The 25,625-nt window shown below is 41.0% G+C and overlaps 1 protein-coding gene and 1 pseudogene across 1 annotated transcript in view; one reads left to right on the top strand and one right to left on the bottom strand.

The window, feature by feature from the left end:
- The window catches only part of Ttc6 (tetratricopeptide repeat domain 6), a 313,619-nt gene extending 289,647 nt beyond the window's left edge, over positions 1–23,972 (bottom strand). The window contains exon 1 of the mRNA XM_045155567.1: positions 23,082–23,972. Within this exon, the coding sequence (XP_045011502.1) occupies positions 23,082–23,972 (891 nt within the window). The remainder of the gene's footprint in view (positions 1–23,081) is intronic.
- LOC101599215 lies at positions 2,010–2,735 on the top strand (annotated as a pseudogene).
- Positions 23,973–25,625: the final 1,653 nt, after the last annotated feature.

Here is a 25,625-nt window from a genome sequence, read left to right as displayed (position 1 = left end):
TGAGGTCTTTAACAGAATGCAACACCACTTCATGATCAAAACACTGGAAAGAATAGGCATGGGGGAGGGTTTTATCTCAACGTAGTAAAGGCTATATATAAAGCAACTAAAGCCCAAATAATACTTAGTGGGGAAAAACTCAAGGAGTTCCCACTGAGATTGGGAACAAGATATGAGTGCCCACTCTCACCACTGCTCTTCAACATAGCACAAGATGTACTAGCCCAAGCAATAAAACAGGAGAAATAAAAGGGATTCAAATTGGAAAGGAAGAAGTCAAGTTAGTCCTATGTGCAGATGGCATGATCCATATATATATATCCTGAAAGTCCCCATCTCAAAATTTCTAAAGGTGATTAATTCTTTCAGTAAAGGATACAAAATCAATGCACAAAAATCAGTAGCTTTTCTATAGGCAAAGGACATTTCTGGTGGTATCACCATACCCAATCTAAAGCTCTATTACAAAGCCATAATAACAAAAAACAGCATGGTACTAGAATTAAAAACAGAAACATAGACCGATTTAACAGAATTGAAGACCCAGACCTTAGATGAAGTAACTACAGCTGCTTGAACTTCGACAAAGGTGCCAATAATGTAGACTGGAGAAAAGACAGCATCTTCAACAAATGGTGTTGGACAAAATGGATGACCATATGTAGTATGGGACATTTTGCACAGGCATTGTCTCTCCCCTATAACTAACTGCTGCCCCCACAATGCATGACCCACAATCCCCATGAGGTTGACTTGCATCCCCAAAGAGGAGGTCTTCTTCAGAAAAGGGGCAAAGATGAGGAAAAGGATGGTACCAACATGTGTTGTTTACATACTGAATATGTCCATATCTAACAAAAATAATTTTTTGAAAAGTGATTTAGATGAATTTTAAGTTGGTCAGCAACTTGGAGGATAAATTCAAAATTATGGAAGAAAAACTCAGCAAGGAAATTGAGACACTAAAAAAGAATCAAACAGAAAGACTAGAAATGAAAGAATCAAGCAATGAAACAACAAACAGCAGGGCTGGAGAGATGGCTTAGCAGTTAAGGCAGAAGACTATGTGAAGACTATGGACCCATGTTCTACTCTCCAGATATGACATTAGCCAAATGCACAAAGATGAGGCAACTGCAAGGTCGCACATGCCCACTAGGTAGTGCAAGCGTCTGAAGTTTGACAGCAGTGGCTAAGGTGCTGGCATGCCAATTCTCTATCTCCCCTCAATCTCTCTCTCTCTTGCTCGCTCTCTCTAAAATAAAATAAAAAAAATTAAGGAAAAAGAAATAGCAGAAAGCATAATAAACAAACAAGACCAAGCAGAAAAAGAAATTTCAGGGATGGAGAACAATATCAAGACAATAATATATTCAGACATGACCAAAGCTTCCAAGAAATCTGGAATACCTTCAAGAGACTGACCCCAAGAATTCACTGCATAGTTAAAGGAGCTGTGATAAGGCTGAAAGACATAGACAACTTATTTTTGGCAGGATTTTTGTGACTCATTGAGCTAAATTATGGTTGCTTGCGTGAGCATGAAAAATCAATACCAGAAAAAAGCCAGCCTAGTTAACAAGGGGTGCCTATTAAATTAGATAACCACCAGCAGAATGAAATTGGATATGGGATGGCTGTCATTAAAAATAAAAAAAGGGGGGGCTGGAGAGATGGCTTAGCGGTTAAGCGCTTGCCTGTGAAGCCTAAGGACCCCGGTTCGAGGCTCGGTTCCCCAGGTCCCATGTTAGCCAGATGCACAAGGGGGCACACGCGTCTGGAGTTTGTTTGCAGTGGCTGGAAGCCCTGGCGCGCCCATTCTCTCTCTCTCCCTCTATCTGTCTTTCTCCCTGTGTCTGTCGCTCTCAAATAAATAAATAAATAATGAACAAAAAAAATATTAAAAAAATAAAAATAAATAAAAAAGGGGCACGCGTGTCCCGTCTGCCCGTTTTCGCAGACCGAGCGCTTTGGGGCGGCCGGAGCCACACTTCTCCCTAGTCTAGGCCATGTCTGGCTGCTACGCTTTGGAGGGTGGCTGTGGCTCACGGCGAGGCGGCGCGCAGGACAAGGACCATCCCAGATTCCTGATTCCAGAACTTTGCAAACAGTTTTACCACTTGGGCTGGGTTACTGGGACTGGAGGAGGAATAAGCTTGAAGAATGGCAATGAGATCTACACTGCCCCTTCAGGAGTGCAAAAGGAACGGATTCATCCAGAAGACTTGTTTGTCTGTGACATCAATGAGAAGGACTTAAGTGGGCCTCCAGCATCTAAGAAGCTGCAAAAGAGCCAGTGCACCCCGCTGTTCATGAATGCCTACACAATGAGAGGGGCAGGCGCAGTGATTCACACGCACTGGAAAGCTGCTGTCATGGCCACCCTTCTCTTTCCAGGACGGGTTTAAAATTACACACCAGGAGATGATCAAAGGAATAAGGAAATGTACCTCTGGAGGGTGTTATAGATATGATGACATGTTAGTGGTACCTATTATTGAGAACAACCCTGAGGAGAAAGACCTCAAAGAACGGATGGCTCGGGCAACGAATGATACCCAGATTCCTGTGCAGTATTGGTCAGGCGCCACGGAGTGTATGTGTGGGGAGAGACATGGGAGAAGGCCAAAACTATGTGTGAGTGCTACGGCTATTTGTTTGATATTGCTGTGTCAATGAAGAAAGTAGGACTCAATCCTGTGCAGCACCCAGCTGGTGAAAATGGAATTGTGTGAACCAAATGGGGGTGTAATTCTCTACAAAGATACAACTTCACTAGGATTTAAGTGGAATTTGGCTTGTTTTTAAATGAAGTGAAAATTTCCATGGTGGCCTTAGTTTATCACTACCACAGATGATCATACTTAATCTCTCCTGACATTAAATGTATCCTGTATTCTTATAATTTCTTTCCTTTTTTAATTTTTTTGTTTTTTTTTCTTTTCACAATTTTTATTAACATTTTCCATGATTGTAAAAAATATCCCATGGTAATACCCTTCCTCCCCCCCCCCTGCACTTTCCCCTTTGAAATTCCATTCTCCATCATATCACCTCCCCATCTCAATCATTGTACTTACATATATACAATACCAACCTATTAAGTACCCTCCTCCCTTCCTTTCTCTTCCCTTTAAATCTGCTTTTTAACTTACTGGCCTCTGCTACTAAGTATTTTCCTTCTCATACAAAAGCCCAGTCATCTGTAGCTAGGATCCACATATGAGGGAGAACATGTGGCGCTTGGCTTTCTGGGCCTGGGTTACCTCACTTAGTATAATCCCTTCCAGATCCATCATTTTTCTTTACTGCTGCGTAGAACTCCATTGTATAAATGTGCCACATCTTCATTATCCACTCATCAGTTGAGGGACATCTAGGCTGGTTCCATTTCCCAGCTATTATAAACTGAGCAGCAATAAACATGGTTGAGCATGTACTTCTAAGGAAATGAGATGAGTCCTTAGGATATATGCCTAGGGGTGCTATAGCTGGGTCATATGGTAGATCAATCTTTAGCTGTTTTAGGAACCTCCACACTGTTTTCCACAATGGCTGTACCAGATTGCATTCCCACCAGCAGTGTAGAAGGGTTCCTCTTTTTCCACATCCCCGCCAACATTTATGATCATTTGTTTTTAATGATGGTAGCCAATCTGATAGGAGTGATATATTCTTGTAATTTTAAGTGATAAGATACTAAGAAATAAAATATTTTACTCAAAAAAAATAAAAATAAAAAAGGACAACAAATTCTGGAAAGAATGCAAAAAAAAGAGAAACTCATGCAGGCACTATGGAAATCAGGGGGTTTCCAAAACAATGAACACTAGGACTACCATATGACCTAGCTACACTACTCCTGGGTACTTAATTAAAGGAGTCCATATCCTACCACAGAGAAATTCACACATTAATGCTTATGAATGATGCTTTGTTCACAATAGCAAGGAAATGGAATCAGTCTACATGTCAATCAACAGATAACTGGTTAGCAAAACAAAATGTGGCAATATGTAAATGGAATTTTATTCAGCTGTAAAAGACATTGAAATTTGCTGCAGAATAGACGAATCTAGAAATCATTACTTTCAATTTTTCATCATTCTTTATCAATACACATACTTAGTTTTAGTTAAGCCTTCTCTTCCCCATCCTTTGCCCCATCTTCCTGCTTCCCTACTCTACTTTCATTTGCTCACTTCCAATATTCCCCCCTTGACTTACATATCACATAATATCTGCTATCTTCCTTACACTTCTCCCTTGAAATCTCTTTTTATTTCTTTTCTCTTGGGTGTAAAGTCATTTGGGTATATGTTCATGAATGGTAGAGCTGGGTCTTATAATGGTTCTACTTCTTACTTTCTGAGAAACCATCACACTATATTCCATAGTGGCTGCACCAGTTTACACTCCCCACCAACAGTGAACAAGTGTTCATCTTTCCCTACATCCTTATCAGCATTCATTGCTGTTTTCTTGATGAAAGTCATTCTGACAGAGGCAAGATGGGGTCTCAGAGTAGTTTTCATTTATATTTTCCTGAGGGTTTAAGGATATTGAACACTTTGTAAAATATTTTTTGACCACTAGTACTAATTTTCCTAACTTTCTGTTTAGTTTCTTAGCCAAATTTTTTTAAATATTTTTTTTTATTTATTTGAAAGCAACAGACAGAGAGAGAGAAAGAGGCAGATAGAGAGACAGACAGAATGGGCATGCCAGGGCCTCTGGCCACTGCAAACGAACTCCAGACATGTGTGCCCCCTTGTGCGTCTTCTTAGCCAAATTTTTGATTGAGCTATTTGCTTTGATGTGGTTTAGTTTGCTGAACTCTTCATATATTCCAGATATTAACCCTCTGTCAGTTGTATAGAAATGTTTTTCCCCTATTCTCCAAACTGTCTATTGATTTGGTTCTTTCCTTTGCTATACAGAAGCTGTTTAATTCCATGAGGTCACATTTGTCAATTCTGAGCTTATTTCCTGGGCAACTGGAGTCCTAATAAAAAGTTCTTACTAATTCTTTTATCTTGAAGAGGCTTTCCAACTTTTTCCTTGAGCAGTTTGAGAATTTCAGGTCTCACATTAAGGTCTTTGATCCATTTGGGATTTTTTTTGTGTGTGAAGGGTGAGTTAAGGATCTAGTTTCATTCTTATGAATGTGCTCCCATTTCATCCAGCATTTTTTAAATAGACTGCCTTTTTTCCAGTGAGTATTTTTGGCATCTTTTTTAAAAAGATATTGTTGCACAGATTAGTGTCAGGATCTTGTATTCTATTCCATTTATATAACCTGTCAGCTTTTGTGTCAGTACCGTCCTCCTTTGTTGCAATGGCTCTCTAATATACCTTGAAATCAGTTATGGTAATAACTCCTGTGGTGGTTTGAGTCAGATATTCCCTATAAACTCGTGTGTTCTGAATGCTTGGTCTACAACTGCTGGCAATTTGGAAGGTGCAGATTTTGCTGGAGGAGGTGTATTGTTGAGGTAGGTTTAGGACTGTTATAGCCAGCCCACCCTTGCCAGAAAGTTCACTTTCTTGCTGCTGTTTTCCATGAGCTGTGGCCATCATGAAGCTTCTTTACAAGACTGTAAGCCAAAATAAAAGCTTTCCTCCTATCAGCTACTTTTGGTTGGTGCATTATTCCAGCAATGAGAAGGTAACTACATACAGCAGTTTTCAACATACTTTTCCCCAGGAATGCTATGGCTATCCCCGAAGTCATTTGTGCCTCCAAATGAATTTTTAAGATTGTTTTTTCTATTTCTGTGAAGAATGATATTGGAATTTTGTGGAGATGTCATTGAAGCTCTAAATTGCTTTTGGTAAGATAACAATTTTCACTATATTAATTCTTCTACCAATCTATGAGGAGAGATCTTTCCCATCATCTAATACCTTCTTCCATTTCTCTCTTGACTGTTCTCATTACAGAGGTTATTCACTTACTTGGTTACATTTATCCTGAGGTATTTTTGAGGTAATTGTGAATAGAGTTGTTGCCATGATTTCTTCAGCAACTTATTTGTTATTAGTATACAGGAAGGCTGCAGGTACTTTTAAGTTAATTTTGTAGCCTGCCACTTTGCTGAAGGCATCAATTAGTTCTGAGACCTTTCTGGTGGTTCCTGAGAGTATCTAGGAATGAGATTGTGGTATAGCCATAGACAAGTGTCTCATATATAAAATCTTATTATCTGCACATAAGGATATACTTCAACTTCTTTCCCATTGTATCCCTTTTTACTTGTTTGTCTGTTTGTTTTGTTGACCTACTTGTTATTTTGTTTAATGTATAATTATTTTATTGACAACTTCTATACTTACAGACAATAAGCCATGACAATCCCCTCTCCTCCACAACTTTCCTCTTCACAACTCCACTCTCCATCATATCCCCTTCCTCTCTCCATTAGTCTCTCTTTTATTTTGATGTCATCATCATTCCCTCCTATTATGAGGGTCTTCTGAAGGTATTGCTAGGCACTGCATGGTGGTGGATATTGAGGCCAATTTCTGTCTGGACAGTTGCCTTGTTGGCTCTTACATTCTTTCTGCCACCTCTTCTGCAATGGACCGTGAGCCTTGGAGGGCGTGATAGAGATGTTTCAGTGCTGAACACTCCTCCATCACTTCTTCTCAACACTATGTTGCCTTTTGGCTTACCCCAATGGTCACTGCCATCTGAAAAGAGAAGCTTCTATACCAGAAATGAGAGTAGAATTAATTTATGAATATGAACACTAAGTAAAGTGCTTATAGGGCAGTTTGGTGAGCATAAAATATGCATCTGGCCAGACAAGAGCAGGCTTTACACCCCTTAGGCTCATGACCTCCCCTACCATAGGCTTTTGATTAGGTTTTTGAGTACCAGGCATGTTTATCCTCCCATGTAGGGGGCCTCCAGTCCAATTAGAGAGCAGTTGGTTTCCCCCAGAACAGGCATGCCACTACTGCCCACATTCGGTCATTTGGCCTGTCTGCCCAAATTTGAAGCTTCCAGTGTCCACTGCTTTCACCATTGATAACTTCTGTATCCCATAGGGCCACATGCAGTACAGATTTTTCCAGCTTTTAGTCAGCTGGTCTATAGGTAGAAAGTTTTCAGCTCAGACCCAGCTTGATTTCTCAGTGACCTTGCCACCCAGTCATGTGGAGTCTTCAACAATAAGGTCTTACCATTTATTTCTGGTGGGAAACCAATAGCCTGTAATGTTTTACAGGCAACAGGGAACTGCCTGGCAAACAAATCACTGGAAGGTGTCCCATCCCTGGCACTGAAAATTTTCTAGTAACAACTGATGGCTTCTGGGTATCCCATAATCCAAAAAAAAAAAAAAAATAGACTTTCATTTGTCTTATTCAGAATATCTTAAATTTTGATTGACCCTTTACCCACCCGTCTTTTACTCAATCACTTCCCCTGGCCTTGCTTAGGCCATTCAACACCCTGTAATCTGATCTTTTACTTACATATATATAATACCATTCCCTAATGTCCTTCCCTCCCCTCCATCTCTTATAGCCTTTTTCTAGCTTACTGGCCTCTGCTACCAATTTTTGGTTCCAGCTCACATGCAAGTATAAACATTTGAAGCTAGAATTCACATGTAACATTTGGCTTTCTGAGCCTGGGTTACCTCACTTAGTATAATCCTTTCCATATCCATCCATGTCTCTGCAAATTTCTTAATTTCATTTTTCTTTATCTCTGAATAGAACTCCATTATGTTAATATACCCCATATTTATTAACCATTCACCTATTGAGGCACATCTAGGCTAGTTCCATTTCCTAGCTATTGTGAATAGAGCAGCAATAAACATGGTTGTGCAAATATCTCTAAGGTAATGAGAAGAGTCCTTAGGATATATGCCTATGACAGCTATAGCTGGATCATATGTAAATCTATTTTTAACTGTCTCAAGAACATCCACATTGATTTCCACAATGGCTGTACCAGATTACATTCCCATCAACAGTGTAGAAGGGTTCCCCTTTTTCTGCACCCTTGCCAACATTTCTTGTCATTTGTTTCCTTCATAACAGCCATTCTGACAGGAGATAGAATCCCAAAGTAGTTTTAATTTACATTCCCCTTGCAGCTAAACATGGAAAACATATTTTTAGATATTCATATGCCATCTATATTTCTTCTTTGGAGAACCCTCTATTTAGTTCCATAGCCCATTTTTTAATTGGGTTGCTTAATTTCTTATTGTTTAGTTTTTTGAGTTCTTTGTATATTTGTAAGTTCATGAGATCCCAGTGGTTGATTAATGGTTTTATTCCCTGAGCAATTGGGATTATATTCAGAAAGTTATTGCCTATGTCAATATGTTGAAGAGTTTCCCCTACTTTTTTCTGTAGCAGTTTCAGTTTCAGGTCTGATATTAAGGTCCCTAGTCCATTTGGACTTGATTCTTGTGCATGGAGAGAGACAAGGATCTATTTTCATCCTTCTACATATAGATATCCACTTTTCACAGAACCACTTGTTGAAAAGGTTCTCTTTTCTCCAGTGAGTATTTTTAGAATTTTGTAGAAAATCAGATGGCTGTAGCTACCTAGATTAACATCTGGGACATCTATTGTGTTCCATTGACCTACATGTCTGTCTTTGTGCCAGTACCATGTTGTCTTTGTTACTATGGCTTTGTACATAGCTTAAAATCAGGTGTAATATACCACCAGCATTATTTTTGTTGCTCAAAATTGTTTTGGCCATTTGAGGTCTTTTTGTGCTTCCAAATGAATTTTAGGATTGTTTGTTCTATTTCTGTGAAGAATACCATTGGAATTTTAATGGGGATTGCATTAAATGTGTAGATTGCTTTGAGTAAGATTGACATTTCCTCAATATTGATTCTTCCAATCCAAGAACATGGGATGTCTTTCAATTTTCTAGTATCTTATGCAATTTCTCACTTGAGTGTTTTAAAGTTTTCATTGTAGAGATCCTTCACTACCTTGGTTAGGCTTATTCCATGGTACTTTATTTGATTCTATGAATTTTTTGATTTCTTATTTGATTACTTCAATGACCCAGTAATCATTCAGTAGTGTACTGTTTACTCTCCATGATTTTGCTTATGCTCTGTAGTTTTTCTTGTTGCTGATTTGTACTTTAATCCCACTGTGATCAGACAGAGAACAAGGAATTATTTCAGTTTTCTTGTGTTTGTTAAGATTTTCTTTGTGTCCTAACATATGGTTGATTTTAGAAAATGTTCCATGTGCTGCTGAGAAAAATGTATATTCAGGCTGGAGGGATGGCTTAGCACTTAAGGTGTTTGCCTGCAGAGCCAAAGGATCCAGGTTTGATTCCCCAGGACCCACACTAGCCAGATACACAAGGGGGCACACATGTCTGGAGTTTATTTGCAGTGGCTAGAGGCTCTGGCATGTCCATTCTCTCCCTCTCCCCCCACCCTGTCCCTCCCTTCCTCCCTCCCTCCCTCCCTCTTTCTCTGTCAAATAAATAAAAATAAAATATTTTTTTAAAAATGTATATTCTGTAGCATTTGGATGGAATGTTCTGTAGATATGTTAGTTCCTTTTGTTCCGTGACATCATTTAATCCAAATGTCTGTTTATTTTTTGACAGGATGATCAGTCAGTAGATGAGAGTGGGGTATTAAAGTCACTCATTACAGTTGTGCTTTGTGTTATCTGTGACCTTAAGTCTAATACTATTTGTTTGGTGAAATTGGGAGCACCCATGTTAGGTGCATATATGTTTAGAATTGTAATGTCTTCCTGTTGAATTTTTTTCCTTTATTCAATATAAAGTGCCCTTCTTTATCTTTCCTCACTAATGTTGGTGTAAAGTCTGTCCTGTCAGATATTAGAACAGCAACACCTGCTTATTTCCCAGGCCCATTTGTTCGGAATATTATTTTCCGCTCTTTCACTCTAAGATAGTGTCTGCATTTTGTAGAGAGATGAGTTTCTTGGAGGAAATAAATCAAAGGATCCTACCTTTTAATCCAATCTTCAAATCTGTATATTTTGGCTGGAGCATTGAGGCCACTGACATTAAGAGTTATTATTGAATGGTATGTATTTGTACTCCCTATTCTTCATGTTTTGTAGTGCTTCCTTTTTTTTCCCTTTATTCTCTTGTATTAAGAGTTTTTCAAGCAAGAATTATTTTTCCATATTTCCTCATGTGTGAGCTTTCCTTTTTCTCCAGTGTGAAGGACCCCTTCAAGCAGTTTTTTTTTTGGGGGGGGGTTGGGTTTTTTTTTGTTTTGTTTTGTTTTTGAGGTAGGGTCTTACTCTTGCCCAGGCTGGCCTGGAATTCACTATATAGTCTTGGGGTGGCCCCCAAACTCAAGGTGATCCTCCTACCTCTGCCTCTTGAGTGCTGGGATTAAAGGCACATGCACCACCACACCTGGCCCTTCAAGAATTTTCTGTAGAGTTAGCTTAGCTGTCATATAGTCCTTTAGTCTATTTTTGTTGTGGAATGTCCTTATTTCTCCATCAATTTTGATGGATAACTCTACTGGGTAAAGTAGTCTTCATTGAAAGTTGTTGTCTTTCAGAACTTGGAATACATCATTCCATGCCCTTCTAGCTTTTAAAATTTGTGTTAAGTAATCTGCTGTTAACCTGATGGGCTTGCCTTTATAAGTGACTTACTTTTTCTCTCTAACTGCTTTCAATATATTTTCCTGGGTTTGCATGTTTGGTAGATTAATTATAATATAGCAAGGAGAAGCACTTTCCAGATTTTGTCCATTTGGTGTTCTAAAGGCTTCCTGTATCTATATTGGCATCTCTTTCCCAATTTGGGGGAATTTTCTTCTATGATGTTGTGAAAACGCCTACTATACCTTTGTAATGAAAGTCTTCTTCTACTACACGCTGAATTCCTATGTTTGATCTTTCCATAGTGTCCTGAATATCTACCTTTCTCTTTATTGGACTGTATTAGATCTGCCACCTGGTCTTCTAGCTTATTATTCTTCTAGTTATTATTGAATGGTATGTATTTGTACTCGCTATTCTTCTTGTTTTGTAGGGCTTCCTTTTTTCCCTTTACTCTTGTATTAAGAGTTTTTCAAGCAAGAATTATTTTTCCCTATTTCCTCATGTGCGTGGTTTTCTTTCTCTCCAGTGTGAAGAATCCCTTCAATCATTTTTTTTTTTTTTTTTTGAGGTAGGGTCTCACTCCTGCCTAGGCTGTTCTCTCCTTCATTCATTCTACTAGTGAGACTCTCTACAGTTTTTATTTGGTTTACTGTGGTTTTCATTGCTAGTATTACTGTTTTTTCTATATTTCTAATATTTTGTTTTTATTTACTTATTTGAATGGGGAGAAAGACTGGGGAGAAAGAATGGACACACCAGGGCCTCTAGCCACTGCAAATGAACCCAGACACATGCACCACCTTGTGCATCTGGCTTACATGGGTCCTGGGGAATTGGACCTGGGTCATTTAGCCTTGCAGGCAAGCACCATAGCCACTAAGCCATCCCTCCAGCCCTGGTTTTTCTTTATTATTTCTACTTTCTAATTCATGTCTTGTATTGACCCCCATATTTCATTAAATTGGTTTCCTGTGTCTTTTTTGATTCCTTTGGTTTCCTCTTTGGTTTCTTTGAGCATAGTTATAATCATTCTTTTGAAATCTTTCTCAGCCATTTCCTCTAAATCAGTCCCACTAGAGGTCATTTCCGGTGGATTTATATAATTTTGGGTGCAATTATATTGCCCTGACTTTTTTTATGTTTCTTGCATTATAATGTAGATATTTTTGCATCTTGGATTAATGTGATGCTTGGGTTCTCTAATTATCTGCAGTGTTCTTAGATGTATCGATCAATCTGATGTTATTTATCTTCAGGGTAGGAGCTTAAGGTGCTAGGTATGGCTCTTAAAAGACTTTCAGGATAAATGCAAAAGTGACCCTAGCTGCTGGATTTGTCTGCCATGTATTCTAGTAGGCTGGGTGGAACAAAATACAGGCAAATTCTACAATTTAACTGAGCAGTGTACACATTCAATGAAAACCAGCAGAGTATGTAAGAGTAGATATTAAAACAGATCCTCTAACAAACTCAAAGTCCTTAAGGATGTGTGTTGTCCCACACCCTTAAGCCTATCAACTAGGAGGCTGAAATTTCTGGTCTATTGAAGGTTCCAAGATCAGCATTTAACCAAGTGAGGCCCCACCCCAATGAATGACAGAAGAGGAGACAAAGGCACCATAAAAATATAGCATTTTTTAAATTTATTATTTATTTATTTATTTGAGAGAGACAGACACACAGAGAGAGAGAGAGAGAGAATGGGCGCATCAGGGCTTCCAGCCACTGCAAACGAACTCCAGACATGTGCACCCCCTTGTGCATCTGGCTAACATGGGTCCTGGGGAATCGAGCCTCAAACCGGGGTCCTTAGGCTTCACAGGCAAGCGCTTAACCACTAAGCCACCTCTCCAGCCCTAGCATATTTCAGAATGGCAAATCTGGGCTGGAGACATGGCTTTGTGGTTGTTTGCCTGCAAAGCCAAAGGATCCCAGTTCGAATCTCCAGGACCCACATAAGCCAGATGCATAGGGTGGCACATGCATCTGGAGTTCGTTTGCAGTGGCTAGAAACCCTGGTGTGGCCATTCTCTCTCTGTGTGTCATAAATAAATAAGTAAAATACATTTTAAAAAAAAAAAAGAATAGCAAATCTGACCATCCATCAGATTTAACACCTAATTTACCCTGACATGGAGGGTGAAATTAGCACTTATGATGCAAGGCAATATACCAGGCTTTTTTGGCAGTTACTGACCTGGTGTAAGCCCAGTTTGTAGGCCCAGTTACCTTTTTAGGATCGCTTTGGTCTCAGCTTTGCTGTGCTGTGGGCTCAGGTAGGCTGGCTGAGTCAGTGGATCGCTGCCTTGATAGCATGCGCTGGGTGCTGTGTAGGTGAGTTCCCTTCCACAGGTCTCTGGTGCTTGCTATTACTTGCACTAGTGGTGGGCAGAGGAAGCTGTGGATGGTGGCTCAAGTTGTTCCACTGGTCTTCACGATCCTCCTCTTCATGAGCCACTCCACTGGTCCCTGCTGTCCTCCCCTTCAGGCTTGAGTTTGCAAGGAGGCTGGTATGAGTGGAAAATTCCCTCACCTGGCTTTTCCTGTGGCTCTGGTAGAGCCTGGTAATTGCAGATATGCAGACCTGGTGCCACCACTGCTTGAGCTGCTTCTGCATTGTTGTTTTGTCTTTAGATGCTCTGATCTCACCTACTTCTCTGCTGTGGTTGATAATTTCTTATACAATGTCATTTTTTAGTAGAAGTATTTTGCACTATCCCAGCCTCTTTGGAATAATGCCAATGTGATCCTGACAGATAACTATATATATATTCTTGCATTCTCTTTATAAGCATTTTGTTGATGATTTTTACATCTACATTCATCAAGGAGATGGGCATATAATTCTTGTTGTTGTTGTTGTATCTTTATCCAGTTTTAGTATCATGATAATGATGGCTTCATAAAAGGAGTTGGGGGGCTGAGAAGATGGCTCAGTAGTTAAAGCAACCAGCTTGCAAAGTCTGCAAGCTGAGTTCAACTCTCAAGAAACCCATGTAACCTTGATGCAAAAAGTGGTGGAAGCATTGGATATTTGCAGCAGCAAGAGGTCCTGCTGTGCACATATGTGTGCAAATAAATATATAGAGCTTAGTAGTGTCCCCTCCTTTTCTATTATAAAATAGTTTGAGAAGCATTGATGTTAGCTCTTCCTTGAAAAGTTGGTAGAATTTAGTAATGAAACCATCTGAGCTTGGCCATTTTGGGGTCAAGAAACCTTTTTTTTTAATCTTTTTTTTCAAAATTTTTATTAACATTTTCCATGATTATAAAAAATATCCCATGGTAATACTCTCCCTCCCCCCCGCCCACACTTTCCCCTTTGAAATTCCATTCTCCATCATATTACCTCCCCATCTCAATCATTGTAGTTACATATATACAATACCAACAAGAAACCTGTTATTACTGCTTCAATATCACTAGTTTTTCCAGATCTGTTTAAATTATCACTTCTTGATTTAATTTGGGAAGGTCTTGTACATCTATATATTGATCCATTTCTTTCAGATTTTCCAATTAGTGGAGTATGTCTTTAAGATATGTCCTAGGCCGGGCATGGTGGCGCACGCCTTTAATCCCAGCACTGAGGAGGCAGAGGCAGGAGGATTGCCGTAAGTCTGAGGCCACCCTGAGACACCATAGTGAATTCCAGGTCAGCCTGGGCTAGTGTGAGACCCTACCTCAAAAAAAACAAACAAACAAAAGAAGATATGTCCTAATGATTTTCGGAGTTTTTACTATCTGTTGTAATGCCCACTTTTTCAGGTTTCACTTTATTAACTTGGATCTTCATTTTTTTGTTGTTGGTTAGTTTGGCTACGAGTTTGTCAATCTTATTAATCTTTTTAAAGAACCAACTTCTTGTTTCATGAATCAATGTCATTTTTTAAATTTCCATTTCATTAATCTCTATTTTGATCTCATTCATTTCCACCTAGTAATATTGGAGTTGTCTTATTCTTTTTTACCAATGCCTTAAGGTGAATCATTCATTCACTCAAGACATGTTTTTAATTGAGAACTTTACTGTGTGAACATATTGCATGTTGGTCATATTCCTGCCAGATTATACTCTTATGCTCCTTCCCATTTGCAACCCCTCCCCATTCCACTGAGGACCTTCATTCAGTGTGGGGTCATGAATGTACCAGTCTCTTTGAGAAGGACAATGCCTTACAATACACCTTCCAACTCTGTGGCTCTTACATTATTTCTCTACTCTTTTTCACAATTCCTGAGTTCCCTAAGCATGGGGGCCATGTAACCTCCTTGAGTGTTGAGCTCTCAGCAGCCTCTGATTTTCTGCTTTCATGAGTTTTGAGTCTCTTCAGTGAGTATTGCCATCTAACTAGAGCTGGTTCTCTGGCTAGAGTTGAGAGCAGCACTTATATTAAATCTATTTCTTCCTCTGTTTCCTAGACCTTAATAGATGTGACAGAGAAGACTCATCTTGTGCTAAGCAATCAGCTTTATTTTCTTGTCATGCTGATCAGTCTTGGGTCCCTCTGGTATTTTCTGCTACCTGTAGAAAGCAAATTCTTTAATCAAGAGTGAGAGCAGCATGGGTCAAAAGAAATAAACATAGATTTTGAGAAAAATTTTAGATGGGTACACCCTAATCTTTATCCAAATAACAATGGGAGCCTTCCCTTTAGAGTCCATGACTTTCTAAACCATAGGCTACTGACTTGGTTCTCAGAACCAACATGAATCCTCATATTTAATCAGAGAGCAGTTGATTACCCTCATAGCATATGTGTCACTACGGCACTGGTGTGTACATCTTGCCTGGATAATTGATTGTGTAGCTTGCAGGATACACTGCTTGTTCATGTTTACATTTCTTAATATAGGTACTTAGGATTGCCTTCATTTTATTCACTAAATTTTGGTATATTGTGTTATTCTAATTAATTTCTAAGAATTTCTTGATTTCCTTCTTGATTTCATCAATGATTCATTCAACATTAAATAATGTATTGTTTAATCTCCATGAGTTTGTATATTCTATAGTTTCTCTTGGTCATATTGCATTATGATCTTATATGATACCCTTGTATTATTTTAATTTTCCTTTATTTGCTTTATGTCCTAATAACAGATGACCTATTTTAGAAAAACTTTCATGACTTCTGAAGAGAATGTGTGTTCTTCAGTGTTTGGGTGAAATGTTTTGTTAAGTGTCTGTTAAATCCAATTGGTATGTGATATGGTGCTCTGAATGTGAAATGATCCCTATAACCTCATGTTTGTGATTAAGCCTCATATTGAATCCTAGCTGGTGACAATTTGGGAGGTGTAGCCTTGCTGAAGGAAGTAAATCACTTAGGCCAGGGTTTAGGGAGTTATAGCCCAATACCTCTTGCCAGAGTTATCTCATTCTTGCTGCTTTTCTCCCAGCTGCTGTGGAAAAATGTCATGCTCAGCCTCTTCTCTGCCATGCCATGATGAAACTTTACCACCCAAGACTATAAACTGAAACAACCCTCTCTTCTCATAAGCTATTGGTCAGGTGTTTTGTCCCAGCAATAGGAAGGTAACTACTAGTGAACAATGGCACCAAGGAGTGAGGCCATTATTACAATAAGGCTGCCCATGTGGCTTCTAGTCATTTGGACTTGATCTGTGGGAAAGAAAAGAAAGGATTTGGAACTCTGGAATAAAGAAGCAGAGTTTAATGGGCCATTCTGATGAGAGCTGAAAGCCAAAATGCAGAAAGAACTATAGACTGTGAAGGCTCAGCTTATTAGATTTCTGGGGGAAAGAGTACTTTTGTTCAGAACTGAGCTAAAAGCATTTCATGTGCTATTCTGGCTGTGTTCTGCCTATGTCCTGACAACATAAGAAAAGTTGAATTTAAAAGTGATGGACTCAGCTGGGGAGATTGTTCAGTGGTTAAAGGCATTGGCTTGCAAAGACTATTGGCCTGGGTTCAGTTCCCCAGTAACTACATAAAGCCAGATGCACAAAGTGGTGTATGCATCTGGAGTTCATTTGCAGTGGCAGGAGGCCCTAGCATACCCATATTCTCTTTTCTTCTCTCTCATAAATAAGTAATTTTTAAGTGATCAAATGGTATATTTGGTGGATAAACTACTTCAGTTGCAACTTCTTTAGAGATTACCACCACTGAGGAGAGACAGGCTACTCTACATTGAGACAACAGGGTCATGGAGTGCAACCAGACAATATGAAATTAGGGTTGCAGTCCCTGCATGGAGATCCTGTGAAGACATGACATGAAGCTATGAAGATGAACCATGAGTTGAAGTGCAGACCCTAAAATTCTGGAGAGGCCAGGATTATGGGACTACTGCCAAGGGTAGCTTCTTACTCTGACTCAGGTGGATCTGCCTAGAAAGCAAGAAGCTTTGGCTGGAGGGATGGAGTTTGGAGCCCACAGATTTCATCACAGGTCACAAATGCTGGACATGGAGCTGCAGAACTTGATGTTGGCCCAGCTTAATTTTTTGTGTTGCATTAGGCCAATCTTTCCTTGCTATGACTAATTCCTCCTTTTGGAAATGTGAATGTATTAAAATTATGTAACTTTTATGTTGATTTTATAGGCTCTCAGTTAAGACTGTCACCAATGAAACTTTGGACTTTTGAATAGTGTTGGGACTGGTTTAAAAAAAACGATGACTTGGGCTGGAGAGATGGCTTAGCGATTAAGCGCTTGCCTGTGAAGCCTAAGGACCCCGGTTCGAGGCTCGGTTCCCCAGGTCCCACGTTAGCCAGATGCACAAGGGGGCGCACGCGTCTGGAGTTCGTTTGCAGAGGCTGGAATCCCTGGCGCGCCCATTCTCTCTCTCTTCCCCTATCTGTCTTTCTCTCTGTGTCTGTCGCTCTCAAATAAATAAATAAAAATTTAAAAAAAAAACGATGACTTTTAAAGTTGGACTAAATGCATTTTACATTGTGAGATGGTCATGAGTTTGTGGGGGTCAGGGGCTGAATGTGGTAATTTGAATAGCCTCATGTGTTTGTGATTAAGCCTCATATTCAATCTCCAGTTGATGGTAATTTGGGACAGGGAGCCTTGCTGGAGGAAGTGTTTCACTTGGGGTGAGCTTTGGGATGATATAATCCAAGCACAGTTTGTCAGAGCTCTTCCTATTACTTCCCAGCTGTTGTAGAAAGATGTGATGCCAAGCCTCTGTTTTCTTGATTGTTAAGTTACTGATACTGTTCTTTCACCTTTACTTTCAACTGCCCATCATACTGGGGAAAGGTTTCTTTTAAACAATATATGGTTGGGTCATGCATTTAATACATCAGTCTTTCAACTGATATATTTAGACCACATGTATACTTAATGGTAAATTATGGTTTAAGACTATTTTATTGTTTTATTTCCTTTTTGTTTTTTATCTTTCTGGTTACTTTTCCTGCCTTCCTATGATTTGCTTACTATTTTTACACATTCTAGTTTGACATATCTATGATGTTTTTTGAGTGAATCTCTTTGTATAGTCACTTCTCTATGTATTAAATGACATATGCATAACATGACACTCCATTGGTATGGTCACTTTCCAATTAGAGTGGCACATATAAATCTTAAATCTTCTTATGCCCACTTACCTTCTCATATCTGTAGTGATCTTTAATATTTTCCTCAAGCCCACTTATTTTTGAGTCAGGGTCTCATGTATTCCTGGCTGGCCTAAAACTCCTGCCAAGGATGTTCTTGAATTCTTGATACCACTGCTTTCACCTTCCAAGTGCTGGGATTACAGAGATGCACCACCACAACTGGTTTATGTGATGCTGGGATCGAACTCAGAGCTTCTTGCATGCTAGATAGATAGGCACTCTACCAACTAAGCCACATCCCCAATCCCTTGACTATTTTCTCTACATATGTTTAGAAAACTAGAAATCTGGAAAATTCAAGAGAAGGGATAGATGTTGTATTTAGTCATGGTTTTGTTCATTGTATTCTTTCTTCCCTCCTGGTGTTCCAATATCCTTTTTCTTACTTGCTCCATTTGTGTTTAGAGTAGTTCCTTCAGCTAACCTTTGAGGGCAGAACTTACAAATTCCTATTTTTCCTTCAACTGATATACATAATTTCTGGTGAGAAATGAAGTATTTTAAAGTTTTCTCCTATAAATAACATATTCTTTCTCTTCTCAATTTCAAGATTTCTTTCATTGACTTAGTTTTCAAAAGTGTGACTGTTTTACATTTGGGATGGTTTCTTTCATTTGGGATTCACTATTTCCTCAGTGTCCAGGTTTAAATCTCTTTTACAAATTTGTCAAGTGTTTAGCTATTATTTCTTTGAATGCTTTGTCAATCTTGCCTTCTTTTTCCTCTTCCATGACAGGGATGACACAAAGATGACATCTTTTATTTCTGGTTTCATAGGTACTTGAGGCTATATGATTTGTGTCTCACGCTTGGGCTCACTATACCATTCTATCTTCAAGTTCACTGCTTCTGTCATCCAGCCTCTCCTTGCAGCTGTTGAATACATCCAGTGAACTTTTGTTTCAGTTGTTGCTTTTGTTCAGGTTTTAAATCTTCCCTTCAGTTCTTTCTGTTTCTCTGTGAAGACTTCCTGTTTGTTTGGGGTTTTTTTGGGTTTTTTTTGTTGTTTGTTTGTTTTTTTGTTTTTTGGTTTTTGGTTTTTGGTTTTTCGAGGTAGGGTCTCACTCTAGCCCAGGCTGACCTGGAATTCACTATGGAGTCTCAGGGTGGCCTCGAACTCATGGCGATCCTCCTACCTCTGCTTCCCGAGTGCTGGGATTAAAGGTGTGCGCCACCACGCCCGGCTATGTTTGTTTTTTAATTTGTTCTAAATATGCTCATATTTTTTTCACTGAACAAATTCTGAAGGCTCATTGAGAATCTTTGTCAGTTAAGACTCTCACCTCTGCCATTTCCATGTCAGCATCTATTGTCTGTTTTCTTTCAACATGAGATGTTCATGGTTCATGGCATGGCCAGAAATTTTCTATTGAAACCTGGACAATAGAAGTAAGAAGTAAGGCTGGGTGTACTGGTGCATGCCTTTAATCCCAGCACTCTGGAGGCTTAGGTAGGAGGATCACTGTGAGTTCAAGACCAGCCTGAATCTAATTCCAGGTCAGCCTGGGCTAGAGTGAGACACTACCTCGAAAAAAAAAAAAAAGTATGGAGAAAGTGGCTCAGCTGCTAAGTGCACTTTTTGCCAAAGCATGAGGTCCTAAGGAGGCCCAAAACTGCCTGGGTTTGACTCTCCAGATACCACAGAAACAGCTGGGCATGATTATGTGCACCTGTAACCCCAGTCCCCACTGAGGAGCAGGAAATCACTGGAGTTCAAGGGGGGAAAAAAAAAACTGGTAAGCTTTGGGATCAGTAGAAGACTCTGCTCTGGAGGACAGATGGAGCAGGACAACAGAAATTCAACTCTGTTCACCTTAGGCAAGTGCACCCCACTGCAGATGAGTACATGGGGGAGTTCCCAAGGGCTCATATACATGCACACACCACACACACACACACGCAAAATTTATAACTTTCCCTCTCCTGTGTATCTCTCTCCTTCTCCTAGTGTGCAGCTCAAGTTCCCTCATTAATATTTGTGCTTTGTGTGTGCTCACCAGAGAAAAGTCTATGTCAGTAGCAAAATTATTTTAAATATGACTCTGTAGCTCTGGTTCCTCTGAGAACCATATCACAATCAACAAATGACCTGGGTGCATGTGGTGAAATCCAGTATCTGCCACACATTACTTGTGGGACATTGTACCAATTCCTTAGCCTCTCTAAAGCTACAAGGCTTCCTACAGAAGGCAGCAGTTTTATTGGTATCTACCTACCCAATGTGGCTATTGTAACAAAAATATACCTAAAGTGTATAGTTCTTGGCACACAAGAAGCCTCTATAAGTATCTATAATTGGAAAGACCTGTCTGTAACTGGAAAGGCCTAGGAAGTAATTGTTTAATGTTTTAAAAGAATAGCTTCCACTAAAAATTATGAATTAATTATGAATTAAACTTAATAGTAGTATGTGATTTTCATAGGCTATAAATTCATTATCACCCTAATTCACTATGAATCAGGCGTAAAATGTCTGTTATTTCAGTAGCACATAAACACAGTGTTTGAAAGGGATGGAATATCTGTAGAAGGATGAAAATAGATTCTTCTCTCTCTCCATGCACAAGAATTAAGTCCAGATGGATTAAAGACCTTAATGTCAGACCTGAAACTCTAAAACTGCTAGAGGAAAAAGTAGGGGAAACCCTTCAACATATTGGTCTTGGCAAAGACTTTCTGAATACAACCACAATTGCTCAGGCAATAAAACCACAGATTAATCACTGGGACCTCATGAAATTACAAAGATTTTGCACTGCAAAGGACACAGTGAAAAAAGCAAAGAGGCAACCTACAGAATGGGAAAAAATCTTCGCCAGCTATATATCTGATAGAGGATAGGATATACAAAGAACTCAAAAACTTAAATAATAAGGAATCAAACAAGCCAATCAAAAAATGGGCTATGGAGCTAAATAGAGCATTCTCAAAGGAAGAAATAAAAATGATATATAAGCATCTAAAAAAATGTTCTACGTCACTAGTAGTCAGGGAAATGCAGATTAAAACTACATTGAGATTCCATCTCACTCCTGTCAGATTGGCCACCATCATGAAAACAAATGATTATAAATGTTGGCGGGGATGTAGAAAAAGAGGAACACTTCTACACTGCAGGTGGGAATGCAATCTGGTCCAGCCATTGTGGAAATCAGTGTGGAAGTTCCTAAAACAGCTAAAGATTGATCTACCACATGACCCAGCTGTAGCACTCCTAGGCATATATCCTAAGGAATCATCTCATTTCCTTAGAAGTACGTGCTCAACCATGTTTATTGCTGCTCAATTTATAATAGCTGGGAAATGGAACCAGCCTAGATGTCCCTCAACTGATGAGTGGATAATGAAGATGTGGCACATTTATACAATGGAGTTCTACTCAGAGGTAAAGAAAAATGAAGTTATGAAATTTGCAGAAAAATGGATGGATCTGGAAAGGATTATACTAAGTAACCCAGGCCCAGAAAGCCAAGCACCACATGTTCTCCCTCATATGTGGATCCTAGCTACAGATGATTGGACTTCTGCATGAGAAGGAAAATATTTAGTAGCAGAGGCCAGTAAGTTAAAAAGGAGATATAAAGGGAAGAGAAAGGAAGGGAGGAGGGTACTTAATAGGTTGGTATTGTATATATGTAAGTAGAATGATTGAGATGGGGAGGTAATATGATGGAGAATGGAATTTCAAAGGGGAAAGTGCGGATGGGAGGGTATTACCATGAGATATTTTTTATAATCATGAAAAATGTTATTAAAAATTGTGAAAAGAAAATAAAGTCTATCTGGGAAAAAAAAAAAAAAAAGATTATATCAAGCCAGGCGTGGTGGCGCATGCCTTTAATCCCAGCACTCGGGAGGCAAAGGCAAGAGGATTGCCATGAGTTCCAGGCCACCCTGAGACTCCATAGTGAATTCCAGGTCAGCCTGGGCTAGGGTGAGACCCTACCTTGAAGAGAAAAAAAAAAGATTATATCACTAGGTAAGTGTTGTTGAATTTATATTAGACTTATTATATTAGAGACTAAGCTTTGTGCTGGGGGAAGATTTTGCAGTTCCGGTTGTATGTGGGATAGTTATACCATGTTAGACGGAATTATGAGCTTGTTACTGTTTTCATTTGGAAATTAAGTAGGAGGTAAGGAGATAGGTTTGGTGTCAAGTTGACAAGGGGTGGACTTGTGATGGTTAAGGTGATGTCAACTTGATCTGTTTAGTAATCCATAGGAATCCCTTTTGGGTGGGTCTCTGAGGTTGCTTCCAGGAAGGATTCACTGAAAAGGTGAGCCTTGCCCCAGAGCGGGTGGCCCCGCTCAGAGAGGACTTTATATAAGGAAGCTATGGGTGAAAAGAGCCCTTCCTTCCACTTGGCTGCCAGGGCTGCTCACTGCCTTCCAGCGCAGACTGAAGACCAATGCAACTGAAGACCCGCATGGACCGAAACCCAGTGGCTCCTCAGGAAGCCTCCAGGCCTTCAGTGCCAGATCCGGACTGCTGAGGCATCTGGCCATGGGGACTGAGCAGCTACGGGGTTCCTTGATTCTCAGGCCTGCAACTACTATTGGACTGCCTTAGGCTAACCCAATAAATTCCCTTTTTAATATTAAAAAAAAATAAAGGGATGGATCACTCCGGTCTTCAGCAAATTTTCTTGGAATGCCTTTTGGGAAAAACTCTCAATTTGTTTCATTTTCTAAAAGTCAAATAAAATACCCAGAACTTCAAGTACACCTTTGTGCTTTTTGTTACACCACATGCACCAAAAGGTTAACGAGAATGAAATGTTTCCCCCCCCCCCTCCCTCTCTCTCTCTCTCTCTCTCTCTCTAAGTTACTTTTACCCAAGGAGAAGCCTCGCTGCCCTGGTTCACCTACTTCCACTGTGATGTCATAGTGCTGGCCCAGGACGCTTCCAATGAGCTCTTTGATGGTCTGGTCAGAGGCCAGCTGGGCCTCGGACTGCAACGAGGCGATGATCTCCTCTATGCACGTGGGGACGGCTCTGGTGAGCAGCGGGGCTGGCGGGGAGGCCTTGGGGGCCTCGCTGGCCTTGCCACTGTCCCTGGTGGCTCTGGGGTCGGGCCTGGCTTTCGGCCGCCCCTGGCCTGCGCTGTCCTGGCGCAGGAAGTGGGTGTGGATCCTCACCCTCCGGGGCTGTCCGCTGCTGTCCTCGCCGACGACGACGGAGACGGAGCTGGAGCTGGACAGCCGGTGGTGCGTGGCCCTGGGGAGGGGGCGCAGCCGGGCGCCCTCGCGCCCCGGGCTCCGGGCGGGACCCCGCGGGGCTGCCGCGGGCCCAGGGCCCCGGGACGACAGGGGCACGCTGGGCTTGGGCGGCGGCACGCGCGGCGGCAGCAGGACCACGGGCCTCGACGTGCCCACCGCCGAGGCGATGACGGGCGGCGGCCGCGGCTTCTCGTGGCGGCCGAGCCGCAGGAGCGGCGGGCTCCTCAGGTACAAGCGCCCGGGGCGGCAGGACGCGGGCGTCTTCCGGCGAGCGGCCGCCTCGGCCGGGCTCGGGGCCCGCAGCGCGCTCCGCAGCGCCTCCCGCAGGCCGGCCGCGGCAGGGAGCTGGCGGCGGGCGCGCGCACTGTGGGCGCGCGCGGCCTTCTCCGCGGGGCTTTCGTCTAGCGAGAGCCTGGAGGCCCAGTGCTGCTTCAACAAGAGAAACTCCTTTTTAGTCTCCCGGCGGACCTTCTCGAGCTCCTTAAAGATGTACGATTCTTCTCTGGGTTTCAAGCCAAAGTGCTTCGGGATCGACGACATTCTGGACAAATTTGACCTGCAAAATAAACCCCCAAAATTATATACATTATATATATATGGAAATTTTCAGTTCGGCAAAGCTTCTCGTGATAGGACCTGGCTGTGCTCAAGTAGTTTTACATCAATCAATTGGCCTTTTCAGTATGAACCATTAAAACTCTCTGAAGCACTATTTTTTTCCCCAGTGAGAGTTTTCTTACCCCCTTTGGGAATTCTTTAACATTTCTTGACTATCATGCTCATCCCGTTTCAAAGCAAGAAAGACTTCACTCACTAGGAATAGACACAGAAATTCTGCTATAGAAAATAGAGCTTATGGTTTAGATTCCGACAAAAACATGGCTGGTTTGGGTGTGTGTGTGTGTGTTTGTGCACACGTGCTGGAGGTCAACTTTGGATGTCTTCCTCAATCACTCACCACCTTATTTTTTGAGAAGGGGTCTCTTGCTGAACCTGAAGCTTGCCAATTCAACTAGCTAGCCAGCAAGCCCCAGAGATCCTCCTATCTCTGCCTCCCCAGAACTGGGTTTTTAAAAGCCCACTCAAGCCTGGCTTTGTGGGTGCTAAAGCTCTGAATTCGGGTCCTTGTGCTTGCAAGACAAACACTTCAATGACTGAGCTATCTTCCCAGCCTCAAAAGATGGCTTTCAGTTGTGAAGGGGTTTGTCAATTGGAATCATAGCTGACGTCTTTAAATTGAAATACTTTTCCATAAAAACCAGATTTGCAATTTCTCTTGGGGAAAAGAATGAAGGCTCTAGCAATGCAGAAACAAAATCCCTACTCTGGCTAAGATAGCTGTTGCCCCTTCCTTTTCCAGCTGGTCTGAGGTGTTCCCCCCAAACTCTCCAATACACCCCCCCCCCGCGCGCGCGCACCCACACACCCCTGGCCAGACACTTCCCTCAGTGAGTCACCTGAGCTACATCAAAGCGCAGGAAGGTGGGAGGCCAGCCTCAAGATAGACTGCAGCCAGACTATGAGGTCTTGATGCTAGACTATCAGGCTTCCATTTGTGAACTACTGTGAACCACTCAAAAATGTTACCAGAAAAGTGGCTTGATAAGCTCTAATGCTTGGGGATATTAATACTGTGAAGGAAAAAAATTAATAATAGGGCTGGAGAGATGGCTTAGCGGTTAAGCGCTTGCCTGTGAAGCCTAAGGACCCCGTTTTGAGGCTCGGTTCCCCAGGTCCCACGTTAGCCAGATGCACAAGGGGGCGCACGCGTCTGGAGTTCATTTGCAGAGGCTGGAGGCCCTGGCGCGCCCATTCTCTCTCTCTCCCTCTATCTGTCTTTCTCTCTGTTTCTGTCACTCTCAACTAAATAAATAAAAAATTTTTTAAAAAAATTAATAATAAAGGCAGAAAGGGAATTAAGTAAGAGCTTCTGTAGCTTTTACCCCAGGCCTGGCATTGGTAATTGAGCTAACCAAGTGAAATTGACAGGACCTGGCCAACAATTAGAAATAAATGGGAATGGAGGGTGAGGTCACACATCTATAATCCCAGCAGTCCACGAACTGAGGCTGGATGATTGTGACAAGTTCAGAGCCAACCTGGTCTATATAACAGGTTCCAGGACAGCCGAGGATGCATAGCAAGACCCTGTCTCAAAAAGAAAGGCAAGAGAGGAGGAGGAAGTAGCAAAAA

The sequence above is a fragment of the Jaculus jaculus genome, chromosome 7 (assembly GCF_020740685.1).
Source record: "Jaculus jaculus isolate mJacJac1 chromosome 7, mJacJac1.mat.Y.cur, whole genome shotgun sequence".
Taxonomy (NCBI): domain Eukaryota; kingdom Metazoa; phylum Chordata; class Mammalia; order Rodentia; family Dipodidae; genus Jaculus; species Jaculus jaculus.
The sequence above is the reverse complement of the archived record's forward strand: the minus strand, read 5'-3'. Positions and strand labels throughout refer to the sequence as shown.